A 15,360-nucleotide genomic window follows, 5' to 3' on the forward strand; every position below is an offset into this window, starting at 1 on the left:
GGGGCGTCAGACGTGCAGACGGAAGAAGAGTGGTCACTCGGGATTGGATGGCGAGATCTCGATTTTCCTAAAATTGCGTCATTTCGAACCCAATTGGGTCCGGATGTCATGGGCACCGACGGCCTACCGTCTCGGAAATTCTCAATCAGACGCAAGCAAGGAGAGGAGGCGGCTAATTAAATATTGAGCAGAAAGTCGCGTGGGGGAGAGTGTCACGTGGGTCTCGACGCTCGTCGAGCCTCGCATAAAAACTGCGCTGCACCAGGCGAGCACCACAGCGCTCAGCGACCTGCTTCTCCCCCGCCGCGGCCACCCGGAGTGCGCAGCGCCCCGAGCGCGTCCAGACCAGCCCCAGCAGCGCGCGGACCCGTCCTCCGCGGTAAGTGCCCGCGCGGTGCGAACCCGGCCGCGGCCGCCGCGCGCTCTCCCAGGTGGCGGCTGTGGACAGCGAGGGGACCTCTGCGGGGCAGGAGGGGTCGGCATGACCGCGGGGGAATCACCTGGGAGACGGTTTCCCAAAGCTCCCGTCCCTCTGTTTAGCACCTGCAAAGCCTCCTGGCTGCGCGGGTGGGTGGGTGGGTTGGAGAACTGGGCAAGTTGGGATCCAAGAAGGGGATCTGAGGAGCTTTGGGGCGCGATTCTCTTCCCTATAAAGGTACAGGCGAGACTTCTTAACCCTGAAGCTGTTTATTTTGGGTCAAGCGTTCCCGGGCTCTGTTGTGGATGCTAAAATTCTGCTCCCCCAACTCTCGGGGTAGCCACCCCCAACATTTTTCTCTCCTCAATCTCTTGCCCCCACTTTTTCCAGAAATCCAACATGAAAATTCTCGTGGCCTTGGCAGTCTTTTTTCTCGTCTCTACTCAACTGTTTGCAGAAGAAATTGGAGCCAACGATGATCTAAATTATTGGTCCGACTGGTCTGATAGCGACCAGGTTAAGGTGAGACCCGGTCCGAAGTCGAGTCGCGCTGTTGTTCCAGCCTCGGGAGCTGTCACTTTCCCAGTCCAGCCCCCGGGTCAGGCCGGCGGGCCCCGAGGAGGGCCACTGCAACCTGGGGAGCTGGAGACGCGAGGGGTGGGGGGAAAGGACCGCCATTCCATGGGCCCCGCGCGGGTTATTGATGCCAAGACCCAAGTTTCCTCCCGAAGGCTGCACCGTCGGATTTCAGGAACTCCCTTAGAGGATGGGACCTTCCTCATTGAGCCCGAGGTTCTCACTAAAACAGGGCATAATGAGTCACCTCTATGGTGCCAGGGGTTTGGTCCCTTAGAAATGGGAATTTCGAGGACTCAGGTCCAGCTGCAGGAACCAGGTATTTGCAAAAAGCTGGGCGGGGGCAGAGTAGCCCTCCCTGGTCGCAGGGAGAAGCAGGGGCAAGGGGCTCGTTACCCGGGGCTTAGCGGGCAGAGGTGGGAGGAAAACTAACTCCCTGTCTTGACATTTATTTGTACGGACCTGAGGACGTAGCCGCCAAGTTTTCCTTTAGGTGGCTCTCAAGGGATCCTTGGTTCAAGGGATCGTGCCTCCGGGGAACAGTGCGAGTCGCGCCATTCGGGTCCTTTGTCAAGCGTCGTCACCCTTCCCCAGCCCCCACACACCTGTGCGCGTTTAGCGCGCTGAGGTGTCTCAAGTCGGTTCCCGCGACCAGAGGTCTCCCGCTCCGAAAGGAAAGCGGAAAGCGTGCAGGGCTTGGTGGGTTTAGGCGGCGGCGCTGGAGCCGAGTTCCACCCGCATCGGTTCAGGGAGGGAGCCCCTTGCTTTGACCTCCACTCAGTCCCGGTGCGGGGAAGCCCGGCCTCTCTTTGCCTCTCCAAGGAGCAGGCTTCCCCGGCCAGACCCGCTGGTCCCCACCGCCTGCCGAGCTCCGGGGCTGGAGCGCACCCAAGGAATGGCTGCGGGCTCTGGGCGTCCAGCGTTGGGCTCCCACACACCTCTTTGCCCCTGCGCCTTTCCTGCAGGAGGAGCTGCCTGAACCCTTCGAGCATCTTCTGCAGAGAATCGCCCGGAGACCCAAGTCTCAGCAGTTCTTCGGATTGATGGGCAAACGGGATGCTGGTGAGATGGGCGGCCATCCCTCTCTGGCACTATGGGGAACCGCCCTGTCTCCTTGCCACTTCTCGGAGCACCTGTCTCTTGTTCTGAGTAGATAGCTACTTGTACCCTAAAAAGGGGTGTGACTGCGGACACCCCACTGACCCCCACCTCACTCAAACACATAGTTGCCCATGGAGGGAGGGAGAGATCCTTTTTGCATGCTTCACAATATTAGAGTGACCCAAACCACCACGAACAGGATCCAGCCTTGGCTAAAATCTCCCTTGAATGAAGATCCCAACTTAGGTGGAAGGCGCCTGGGTCCCCAGGGGGTTGTACTCGGAATGGTCTAAGTGCATGTGGAAACAGATTTTAAACCATTGGGGTGCACTTAAGTGTTCAGTGTCTCCTGATAGTAATATTCAGTTTCCTTGAATTCATCACACCACGGGGTGGAACCTGTAAATAGTTAACCTCAATTCATCTCTTGTCAGATTCCTCAATTGAAAAACAAGTCGCCCTGTTAAAGGCTCTCTATGGTAAACATTTCTATAAATCTTTGTTACAGTATTGTGAATGTACACCTAGGAAAGCCGAGACTGTCTTTTATGGGCAGAAATACAGATTCTTGATTATGTCTATTTAATGAGATGGATTTGCATCTCTCTCCTGAGCATCCAACTGATGAGCCACCTTGAAGATGTGTTTTTTACAAGAAAACAGAAAATGCCTATCAATTATTAATAGGTCTCAGGAGTGTGGCAATCCTGGATTTGAGTCCTGGATTGAGTAGCCCAGAGAAAGCACTTTAAATATTCCTTTGGGTTTGTTAATATAGTTTGTTTTTATTATTAATAATTTGGTTAGCATTTATGGTTCTGCTATATTCCTCAGGCTAGTATGTGAATGGGAAATAGTGTACTTTTTAAAATCAATTTATATTAAATTCTCTTTAAAAGATATGATAGCAGCTTTAAAACAAATTATTGCAGTAGACTATGATGGAGAATTACCGGGGCTTTGGTGGTAGGCATGGTGTGATGACATACATTTACAGAATTGTGAGTGTATGTTCCTACAATATACATAGTGCTGTAAATCAATGTTACCTCAATAAACATAATTTAAGAAAACCCAAATTTATAGTGTTCGCTAATTTTCTTTTTCTATTTTCTAGGACATGGCCAGATCTCTCATAAAAGTAAGTTCAAGATTATTTTGACACTTATCAAAAACAAATGTAAGTTACATTGAATTCCACTTTATATAACATCTGGTCTTATTTTCTGTCATAGCTTAAGACTTAATATTTTTAATTAAGATTATGTAAGAATGGAGGAGACTCAATTACATCCAGAACATAATTGTTTAAAGCCCTGTCATTTTGAATATCATACTTACCAAAAAAAGATGCATTAATGTTAAAAATCCTTTATTTCTCAGCTAAAGTATTGCTGAGTTCCTGACACACAGAAATTGTGAATTATTGTTTGTTGTTATTCTAAGATGCTAAAAAAAAAGGAAACACTTTAAGTTCTATAAATTATTAGTTTTAGATATAGGAATTTCAATGCCAGGGGTTTAAAAAAAGTTCACCCACACACTCCTCTTTCCCATTGCTGCTTCCTTTGCAAAAATATAGAAAAGCATAGCCTCTTGCAATTCATTGTAGTATGCTGGATCGTATAACATCATTTATTACTAGGGTAATCCAGCAGCCAATTAAGAGGATAGAGTGTCAAGAGTAGTGAATCCATACTTACTAAAATATAAAGATCGAAAGAAATGCAGTTTTGAACACATAATTGAAGGGAAAACCTCAATCAATCAAAGTAGAGTGTAATATTTCTCAGGGCAGTGAAAATGGCAGAATGTGACACTTGATGGTCATTAGATCCCAGATTCCCAGTTAATGGAACCAGTGTTGACAGGCTATCCCAGGGGTCCATCTTAATCATATTGGGATATCCCAGGGGTCCATCTTAATCACTTACTCTGGCCTGGATTTTGGTTCATTGGATGGCAGTGAGGCCACATTAGGAAAACAACCCTTTTCTCAATAGATAGAGTTTTAAGCCAAGAGACATTCTCTTTCTATAGTCAAAATAACCATTTCCAAAGACTTCTTTGAAAGTGAATAAATGTTACTCATGTTTACTTTCTAACAATTTGACTTTCCAGGGAATTATACAGAGCAAAATTCCATATAATGAAAATAATTTTATTAGTGTTGAAACTAAAATACTTCTCCAAATGGAGGATTTTTTTTAACTGAATAAAACTGAAATAATGATGTCTTAGAAGTTTATAGTCAACAACTATAAGGATCTCACTAACTTAGGTTCATTTCCTGAGAAATACAACATAACTGAGTAATAAGAAGAGATAAACCTGGATATTTCTCTATCACACAAATGTGAAATTGACTCCCTAAAAACCAAAACTAGCTCAAATAGAGACAATGTTTAAAACATTTTAAACAGATAAAATTTAATATGACTATAGGGTTCTTGCTAATATCTAGTTATTGAATTGAAAAAAGTACTTTCACTGTATTGTTTGAATCATTGATAACTTACCAAGAGTCTTTATTTCTTTGAGCTCACCAAAATTTGAAATAACATATATTTATATATAGGCATATGTTCAGAAACTTGCTTATTGTTGGTACTAGCTATAACAGTTTATTTCCTCAAAGACATACATATTAAATTACCCCTAAATGTATTTTTCCAGGGCATAAAACAGATTCCTTTGTTGGACTAATGGGCAAAAGAGCTTTAAATTCTGGTATGTATAAAACCATGACTTTAAATAGTAACTTAAATCTATTTCTATTATTTTCTTTCTAAGGAACAGTTTTCAAAACATTAAAAAGGAATAATAAATTTAAAATGAGTATTATGGTGAAAAAAAATCTAATTGTAATAAATAAATCCAAGAATGGGTTTACAATATATCTTCCTCAAACCTCTCGCATCTCCAGTGTCTGCCCCATTTAGTCATTACCTAACCTGAATCTTTGGGCTAGTCTAATAATCTTTCCCTCATATCTGCTAAATAGACCACATGTAACCTTACTGAATTAAGGTATAAGGGTGGGGAGAGGCATGGTGTGTGGGAAATAAGAGTGATTTTTCACTTGTTACCAAGGTAATTTGAAAGTCTTACAGACATTGCATCTGGTAGCCTTCGACACACAAAAATAAATAAACAAAACTATTCCATTAACACAAATCATTCCTTCGTGGAGTTCTAGAATCTCAAACTCTAAACATCCATTCCAGTGCCTTCAAAAAGGGAGATAATCAAATCATGCTAGATGGTTATAATCGGTTTGGCTCTAAAGCCACTACATTAGCAAGCAGGAATGCCACAACATTCCATATATCCTATTTTCATTCTAAACAACTCTTCCACTTGATATAATGACTATATATTTCCTTTCTCCTATTTAGTTTCTATCTTCTATGTAAATGTGTCACATACATATATCTGAAAATTCTCATTTTTTAACTCATCCATCACATAATTTTCAAGGAGAAATAACCCCTCTATCATTTTCATAAACATGGAACTTTTGTTAAGTACATTTAAGCCTTATAGCTTCTAGTTAAGGCTCTTCAGGAAAGCAATTCAAATTCTGTTTATTTTACCCTCCGTGAAAATAGACTTACAATACTAATCATGCAATTAATTAGAAAGTAAATTAGAAGCTATCTTGTCCATTTAGAATATTACAAATCTATATGTGTTGGTTTGATTCTTAATTATCTGGAAAAGTCACACAAAAGTGATATGTTCTAGTATTTACATTGGTTTTCTACCTTTCACATTTAGAAACTACATTTGTATTTCTTAAGAAATTTTCAGGCTGCTCAAATTTAAATTTTAAAGATGTAACCTCTGTGCCTAATGAAAATTTTAAAATTGTTTTACTAGTATGTATTATTTTCCAGCTTTTATTTGGAATGTAAATTTAAACTACATTGACTTCATTTGTACCAAAAGTATATACTAACCCTTTACTAAGAAAACTGCTGTTTTCTTAATAATTTTTTTGGCCATCAACTCTCCACTCCAGAACTAATACAGGTTTCATCCTTAACTTTACAAATAACAGAGATACTGTTCAATTTAGAATTGATTAAATATTATTAAATGTATTAAAATAATAAAATTATAGAAAATAATAAATAGAATAACTGTGATGAGTCAGAACTGACTTAGGACTAAATCTGCTCCTTCATTTTAGTTAAGAAAATACGAAAGGAAAAAATGGGCAAAATGTAATCCAGAGACTTTTCCATATATTCAGTTGAGGCAAAGTTATCCTACTCTTCTTTACAGTCATCTGGTTCTTAACCATGTGTAGTCACAGACCCCTTTGACAATCTGACATATCCAGAAGCCCTCTTCCTGAAGAAACCCTAAACAGTTCATACACATAAAAGTTTACATACAGTTTCATAGGGTTTAGAGGCCAGGGAGGAAACTGCTTCCACTTAAGAAGACATGTTCCTGCTAAATCGCTCATCTGTGTTTGGTTAGCTAATATTAGCATTCAGCTCCTCAATTTTCTGAGGAACAGAATCTTTTAACCTTGTCAGGAATTGAATTTATACTAGTCATCCTCCTAATGCAAACAAACCAAGATAAGAAATGATGTGTTTTCCTTCCTTCAGAATTGCCCAGTTTGGGGCTCAGACTGTTCTATTCCAGAAGGACATATGTAATTGATAAAACATTCATCTTGTAACTAATCTAAATGATAGTTGGTTGCTAAAGAGCATCCTCTCAGTGATAAAAGAAAGAACCGACAATACTGTAAACCTTTACCTTCTCTCTCAACAAATCCTCTCACTGAGAAAAGTGTTTAGAATGGCACCTGTGATGCCTTTCACAGTTCTTTTGGATCGCTGTTTCTATTTAAATTAGTGTTTTCTACAGGACATACTGAATTTTTTTTAAGTTCAGCAATTTCACTATTATGCGAGTATGTAAAGGATTATCTAAAATGATTAAAAAATAGATTTAAATATTTTGATACAATAGTATAATATTTACCATTTTATGGGCACAGAACACTTTGAAATTTTGCTTAGAATAGGTAAAATATATCGTGTGAATATAATATAATTTTGTCTTTTGTGGGTGGCTAGACAGTCATAGCAAATTACTAGCCACCTATGTTAAGTAGAGTTGGATTAAACTCTCTCAGGCCATTAGCATGCCAGGAGGTTAAGTTAAACTGTGTTGTACTTAGATGACTCAAATGGACCTACCTACAGAGAATGAGGCTGGTTTTAGTCTCAAAAGCAATCCCTCATTGGGAGGCATCCACGTGACAGGAAGAGGGCCTCTCTCCACTAGGTACTGGGATAATAGGAATCAGCAAACTTTTTCTGAAAAAAGCCAGACAGGAAATATTTTAGGATTTGTGAAGCCTGCAGCTTCCAACTACCCAGAGCTTCCACTGTAATGCTAAAGTAGTCGCAGACGATACACAAAGGAATGGGTGTGGCATGTTTCAGTACTGTGTTATTTACAAAACAAAAAACCTATGGAGGAGCTGGATTTGGCCTGTGGCCTATAGATGATTGATTCTGTCCTCCAATCAAAGTCCCACATTTTGCTGTAATCTTACTACCACTGCTGGTTTTAGACGTCTTTATAATGTACCATGGTCCTGTACAGCTTGAGAACACTGCTGAGGAGCAACATGGCCATATATTGTGGAAACATGCTTTTGGGGCACTGGGTATGTGATGGATAACCAAAACAACCACAAACTCTGCAGGTAGGCCACTTCCTATCAGGATTCAGACTGAGGCAGAATTTGAAGATGTGTAAATAAAATTCAGAAATTCTTCCATGAGGAAAAAAAAAAAAAGTCACCATGAGTTTCAAATAAATCACTGTGTATGCCTTGAATTTAAACTCGATGAATCCTCTTAAAATGTCTTTTACCTTCTCTTTGTTCTCAGTGGCTTATGAAAGGAACGCAATGCAGAATTATGAAAGAAGACGTAAATAAACTACCTAGTGTATTATTTATCGAGCTTCCTTTGTGTTAATGGCCAATGAAAGGTAAAAATGAGACTTGCACTACGAGGAATAATTATTTATTTAATAATAATTGTTTTGAGTTTAAAACTCAAGAAGTGTTTATTTTTCATATTGTGCCCATATGTGTTGTAAAAGTGTGCTATAATTCTAATATAATGACTCCCTCAGAGTAGTAATCTGTGGTAACTTCCCAACAAAGCACAGTGTCCAAGTGAAATAGTAAAAACCTGTTCCTGATAAAGTCTCCAAAGAAAGAAATCCGTTTTGGTTCTTGGAAGCAGTCAGATCAGCTGCTGAAAAGGAAGAAACTCACAGTCTGGCGATACTTCTCTATTTGTTTTCACAGTGGAAATGTACTTAGATTTGGTATCAAACTGTGTTTGTATCCCTGCAGCATGTTTCATGTGTTGTGAGTATATAGAGATGTTTTAAAAGTTTTAATGTGATTCTAAGGTCTTCATTTCATTGTATAATGTGTTGTGATAGTTAACATTTTAAATAAAAGAAAAAATATCTCGAGAACTGGGTCTTATTCTTTTATTAACATTTGTATCAAATCAGCAGTTGTTGGTTATTTTTAGTAGATGAAATATGTTCAAAATTGTTTTGACGGCTAAATAATGAAACATAAAGCTACTAATTTGTTTCCTTAAGGAAAGTGACTAAAGTGTAATCTCAATTTCTTTCTCACACACACACACATATATATATATATATATATATATATATTTTTTAGCTAAGTCGTTTGTCATGAGATCATTCATGGAGAAAACAATTACATAATTACATCTGGGAATCTAAAGAGTAAAGACTAAGTTCTGTTTATACATGCCTATATTTCCTTCTACAAACAGGATAACAATCTGTTTTAAAGATGCGCTTTACTGGTTATTTCCTTATTGAATAAAACATCAGTGCAATACTGTTCCAGCTCTACTTCAAATATAGGGAATAAATACAGAACAGGGATAAATACAGAGGGAGGCTCTTATGTATCTATTTAAGGGAAATGATTGATATGTGTCCTGGAAACTGTTTTCTGATTACACTGAGGGTGTAAAAGATTGACAAGTGGTAAAAATGAGTCAGGACAAGCATTGTCAGTAATAAAACTCCTTGAGTTTAGCCTGGACTATGACTGTTGTTGATCGATGTTAAAACCATTTGTGGGACAGAAGAACTAAAGCATATTTTAGACTTTATATCATTTGTTTTTAAAGAACACCAACAAACTCTTTCTATGTTATACAAAACACTTAAAATGTTACAAATTATAAGCAACATGGAGACAGAATCATTTAGAACCCCACTCCCCATCAGTAATGTTTAATATTCTATTAAATAATACTTATTTAATATATAATAATCATCATAATACTAGCTAAAACATATAATGTATAATTATTAACATTCTTATTATCATCATCACTTTATAAATAAGGATACAAAGTTCAAGGAAATGTTGAAGTTAGAGATTATAATATGAGAAGAGTCAAAATTAGAAAGGAATTATTAGGAGGATATAAACAATGAAATTAAGCAAGTGGCAATACTGATACAATGGAATATGCCATCATTTAAAAGGAAGATATGGTGTATTTAGGGACTTGGAGCAACCTATCCTGTATGTTGTTAGGCACAAAGCAGTACATCTGAATTATTTCTGTTTCTGTAGAGATGTAACAACAAGAAAGAATAATAGGACTGGATCAAGAAGATATAGTATATATACAGAATGGAATATTACTCAGCAATCCAAAAAGATGAACTCATGCCATTTGCAGCAAAGTGGATGCAACTAGAAGGAATTGTGCTCAATGAAATAAGTCAGAAGGAAAAAGAAAAAGATCGTATATGGTTTCACTTATAGGAGGAATGTAGGGGAACAAAATTGTTGTTGTAAAAACAACAACTATACAAAACACAACAAAACAAAAACAGACAATTATAAACCAGAGACATCCTGCAGGGGAGGAGGAGGCAGAGGGACCAGAGGGAGGGCGGGAGGAGCACAGGGGACTGAGGTGATGGTGCACAGGTGCATTGGTGAAGGAAATTGTATGGGGGCTATACCTGGTGGGAGGGGGAGCAAATATTGTTTAAAAATCAACAATGATGTAAAAAATAAATTAATTTAAAAATATTTTTTAAAAGTTCAAAAAAAAAGAATAATAGGTAAGAATAGATAGATAAGGACAAGAATGTGGGTTTCAGCATCAAACTTCACATTTCAAATCCCTGCTTATGAGCAATGGTCATTGTGATGATGGGTGAGTCTCTTCATTTCTTTCTGCCTAATTTTCCTCCCTTATTTTACTCATCAGTTTAGATGAGGAAAATTAGACTATGGAGCTTAGGTGAGGGTTATGGTATACGATGCACATAAAGCTTCCAGCACAATCTCTGACACACAGTGAGTATCCAGTTAATGTTGCCTGCTGTTCTGGTGAGCAGCTCCCCAATGCCAGTGAGAAAATTAGCACTATATTTTAACCACTAAAATGTTTTTTATAAACACACTGAGGAAGCAGAGGTGTGTGTTGGTTTCTAAATTTACTTTGCTATACGAAATAAATTGAGGGTTGTATCACAAATTGTGTAGCACTTTATGTGGTTCATCAGTGCACTAGAGAGTTCCTAGACCCCTTCCCTCCCTGAAAGGCTATAAGTCCCTGAAGCATGAGCTGCTTTTCCTCCTGGTCCAGAAACCCAGCAACAGCATGATTAGCGAAAGGGAGAAAAACTTCACCTTTAACTTTGTATTCATTAAATATTTACTCCAAGGTGGTGCAGGTGGTAGAGCGCCGCTCTGTGGAGCTGTCCGCAGCCTCTGCAGCGCGGGTTTGATCCTGACCAGCCAGCGAAAATCCCACATGGCGAAGCAGACCTCTCCTGTCTTCGTCCGCTGCTCCCCGCAGCAGTGTATTTCTTCAGTCTGCCTGTTCTGTTCCTGCTGTCTCCGGTGAATCTTCTCACCCTCACACACATCAGGCCTGTATCCCAGTTCTTGTATAAAAATAAATAAATCTTTAAAAAAAAACAAGAGACGCTGTGAACCAAAACATTTTAAAAAATACATATATTTACTATTAGTACCTAACTGTGGCATAGTTTCTTGAATAAAATACATTTTATTCACCTCTCTTCTTTCCTAAATATTTTGTTCTGTTATGAAATGGCAAAAAAAAGACCAATCCATGTAATTAAGTGATTGAGTACTTTTTTGTTTCAATATTTTGTTGCTTGATAGAAAGAAATGAAAATGAAATAATGTATTATTTGACACATACAAGTAATTAGCAAAACTATAATGAAAAACAAGAAATGATTGAAACATAGACAAGGTAGTGATTCCTTTGTTCGGAGAAGAAGTAGAGTTTACACCCAGAATTTTTAAAGTACTGGATATCTTCTCTTGCTTAACATGGGTGGGAGATACCCTGGTTTTTGTTTTATAGTCATTCTTCAAAGTATATACTTATGTGTGTCTATCTGTGTTTATACATAAATATGCATCCATAAACATTCATTTTGAAGGATCTGTACATAGACACGCGCACACACACACACACACACAAATTTAAAAAGTTAAATTTAAAAAGTTAAAAAGTTACTGGATTCAACGTAAAAATCTCTCTTAGTTCCATCACATGAAACTTTTCCTCAGGACACAAGTCTTATAAATTAACAGCTTAATGATGCTGACCAATATATTACTTTCCTTTATAATAAACAGCCTGCTTTTTGAAAGGAATAGTAAAGAAAATCAAGTATGTGAGGAGCTGTTGGTCTATTTTACTCTAATTGTCTGAACCCAGATTCCTGGATAATCCCATAAAATGGAAAAAGTCTCCTCCCCTTCCCCTTGCCCTTGAAATTGAAAAATGTTTACAAAAGTAAGAGGTAAATGAAGACTTTTATGTGAATGAGTTCATGAAACAAAATAATTTTTATCAAAATAACTCAGGTTTGCACAAAAGAAAAGAAGATAGTTTCTAGATCAAAAAGTAGAGGAAGAAACTAAAAGACAGTGAGAAAAATAAACTCAATTCAAATCAATAGCTCCTTCTACCATGACCTTGGTAGAGGATATTTCCAGGAGACAGTTCCTTCTCTCCCTAAACTTTGAGTGTATTAATTTCAATTCTTTAAAATATTTACCTGTGTGACAGCTTTCCTCAAAGCTACTTTAGACACATGTAAGGAAACTACTTTCTAAAATAAACCAAGTATCTGGGATAATTCATCTTTGCTTTCTTGAGTCATTATTTGGCATAAAGAAATATTTGGGGACATTTAAAAACAACCTCTAGTGCTATTCATAAAATGTTATTCTTTCCTATACACATTAAGGCTCCCTTCTAAATAGTACTGTCTATTAGGTCACATATCATTCTGCATTTGAAGCCCCTTTTTTTTTTTTTTCCCAATTCTGATTCAATTACATTTGGCTATAAAAATATATTCTATTAATCCACAGATATACTACCAGATTTTTAAAAAAAATGTCATTGTAATGGTATCCTTGGTATAAACCATTTTATGTGACTCCAACCCATAATGATGGAGGCTGGATTGGTTTTATACCATTTCATAAGGGTAAATATTATGTTGTAGTACTCAGATATAACAGGTCAAAAAGACTAATTCATTCATTTACCTGTTTATTCATTTATCCACTCATGCATTCATCTTGTGAATTGTCTGTTAGTTGTAAGACTTTACGTGATAAGTGAATTAGACAAAAATACTAGCATGAAACTACTCGCTATCTTACAGAAGGATGAGATACACTCTTAATTACCATAAGAGAAATGCAGCTAAAGCATGATCAGCCATGTGATGGCAGAGACCATTTCCCTCTTTTTCTTCGGCAATCCCCTGCTTCTGGAATAGTGCTGGCTCACAGCAGGTGCTTATGCTGGCAGAAGGAGGAGGGAAAGGAATGAATGAATAAAAGAGGAAGTAACATGTTACTTGGGCTTGGATGATGGAAAGATATGACCTGGGAAAGATAAAGAAGGCAGATTTCCAGAGGCGGGGACTAAGATGTGGAGTAGGAAGTACTGTGTCTACCTCTCCGCATGGCCACAACAACTCTACACTAAAAAGGAAATAATCTACACAGAAGCAAACCTGAAATCCAGAGAAAAACTCCTACAACAAAGGATAAAAAGGCAGCACCCAGACAGACAGGAGAGACAGAGAGATGCTCATACCAAGGAAGAAAACCCATGGCGGGGGCAAGAAGGCCCAAATGGAAGAATCCCTAAGGTTCAGGACTCTTCCCTGGAGAGCTGAAGGAGGCTCGTGCCTGACATGGCTTCCCAACCCTCTAATCCAGCATAGCAGAGATAAGCTCGTTATCATTTATCATTAGGGAAATGCATATCTAAACCACAAGAATGGCCCATGTCAAAAAGACCAGAAATAACAAGTGTTGGCAAGGGTGTGGAGAAAAATCGAAGCTTTGTACACTGAGTGAATGTAGATTGGTCTAGCTGTTGTGGAAAAGATTATGGATGTTTTACAACAAAATATTAAAAATAGATCTAACACAGCCTCCATGGTGGTGCAAGGGGTTAAGACGCAAAGTATGAAGCTGTCCGCAGCCACTGCAGCACGAACGAGTTCAATCCCCAGCCAGGGAGCTACCCACATGGTACAGCAGACCTCTCCTGACTTGCCCACTGCTACCCTCAGCAGTGTATTTCAGTCAGTCTGCCTGTTCTGTTCCCCACTCTGTTTCTGGTGAATCCTCTCACCTCCCTACCCACACACACACACCTCTGGTCTATACCCCAGTTCTTGTATGCATAAATAAATAAATCTTAAAAAAAAAATGGAGGGGCCTCCCCAGTGGCACAGCAGGTTGAGCACAGTGCTGTGAAGCTGTCCACAGCCTCTGCAGAGAGGGTTCGATTCCCGGCCGGCCAGGGAGAAACACACATGATGAGGCACACCTCTCCTGTCTCGCCCACTGCTCCCCTCAGCAGTGCTTTTGGTTCGTCTGCCTGTTCTTCTCCCTTCTCTGTCTCTGGTGAATCCTCTCACCCTCCAGCGCCTCTGGCCTGTACCCCCGCTCTTGTATAAATAAATAAATCTTAAAAAAAAAAAAAAATGGATCTACCATAAGACCCAGCAATCTACTCCCAAGTATCTTCCCAAAGAATACCAAAATACTCCTATGTTCATTGCAGCACTATTTTTAAAAGCCAAGCTATAGAAACAATCTAAACAGATTAGGAAGGTGTGGTACATACACACACTGGAACACCATTCAGCTATATAAAAGAAGATAAACTCTTGACTTCTATTTTAACATGAATGGCACAGGAGAGGATCATGCTAAGTGAAATAGGTCAAAAGGAAAAAGACAAATATGTATGATGTCACTTACAAATGGCATATAGAAAAATAAAAGAAAGTATCCAAAATAACCAGCCAATAATAAATCCTAGAAATCTGACTGTAGAATTGAGGGTACCAGAGGGGGAGGAGGAAGGGATTGAGCAAAGTGGGGAGGGGGTCCAATGGACTATGGTTGAGGACTTTTGGTGCTTTGGTGGTGGGTGTGGTGTGGTAACATACTCTAAAAGGGTGTTACCCTGGACCTCTAAGTCATACACAATGTGTTAACTAATGTTACCTGAAAAAAAAAGAAAAAAAAAAAAAAAACACCAAAAACCACTTCTACCAACAGGTATTACAAAAAGAGAAAAAAAAAAAAAAAAGTGCTTCTTTTAATAAATGGGTACTAAAAGTTTGCCTGTCAAAGAAAAACAAATCTAAGATGGAGAGACTTAGAAGGAATGAAGAAAGTGTGAGAAACACCAGGGAAATGAGTGAGGCGTCACGTTTAATAAGTGAAACTCCCTGCTCTCAGGGCAAGTGTCCTCCAGCCCGTGCAGGATTAGAACTATGGAGTCAATGTATTTTTTGCTTGCCTGCATTAGTATCACTACAATGAACCTGACTTCATTCTGTAATCAAAAAAAAATTTCCTCTTAGTCTTCAAAATTAAGAAGGGGAATAAATGAAATAAATACCAAGACTATTCTCAAGATTGTGTTAATAGGAGCCCCAAATCACAGTGAGGAGTTTAGAGATATTACTATTTAGGATTTCATTCAGGTTTTATAGGCAAACTGGGGTCACTGAATATAATGAATCATTAATATCCATGAAGTTGCAGCACAACACCAGCTTATTGACAGAATGTTTGGTTACACAAGTGCCACGGCTGTTTTTTTTCC

General features: G+C 38.9%; 1 protein-coding gene across 2 annotated transcripts; it reads left to right on the forward strand.

Moving 5' to 3' along the window:
- The first annotated feature begins 808 nt into the window (after nt 1-808).
- TAC1 (tachykinin precursor 1) lies at nt 809-8,623 on the forward strand. Of its 2 annotated transcripts, XM_037512997.2 has the most exons (6): nt 809-940; nt 1,960-2,056; nt 2,530-2,574; nt 3,213-3,236; nt 4,772-4,825; nt 8,023-8,623. In XM_037512997.2, the coding sequence occupies exons 1-6, from the start codon at nt 818-820 to the stop codon at nt 8,070-8,072; spliced, it is 393 nt and encodes a 130-aa protein (XP_037368894.1). In that variant the 5' UTR covers nt 809-817; the 3' UTR covers nt 8,073-8,623. The 2 variants fall into 2 exon arrangements, with proteins under 2 accessions (XP_037368894.1, XP_037368948.1); XM_037513051.2 differs by lacking the exon at nt 2,530-2,574.
- Nucleotides 8,624-15,360: the final 6,737 nt, after the last annotated feature.

Source organism: Talpa occidentalis, unplaced genomic scaffold (assembly GCF_014898055.3).
Source record: "Talpa occidentalis isolate TD23 unplaced genomic scaffold, MPIMG_talOcc4v2.1, whole genome shotgun sequence".
NCBI lineage: Eukaryota > Metazoa > Chordata > Mammalia > Eulipotyphla > Talpidae > Talpa > Talpa occidentalis.

Excerpts from the sequence above, each read along its gene's own strand:
- TAC1 (XM_037512997.2), top strand. The coding sequence starts at position 818 with ATGAAAATTCTCGTGGCCTTGGCAGTCTTTTTTCTCGTCTCTACTCAA. Across the intron at positions 2,057-2,529 it reads GATGGGCAAACGGGATGCTG|ATTCCTCAATTGAAAAACAA; the intron begins GTGAGATGGGCG and ends ATCTCTTGTCAG. Across the intron at positions 2,575-3,212 it reads CCTGTTAAAGGCTCTCTATG|GACATGGCCAGATCTCTCAT; the intron begins GTAAACATTTCT and ends TCTATTTTCTAG.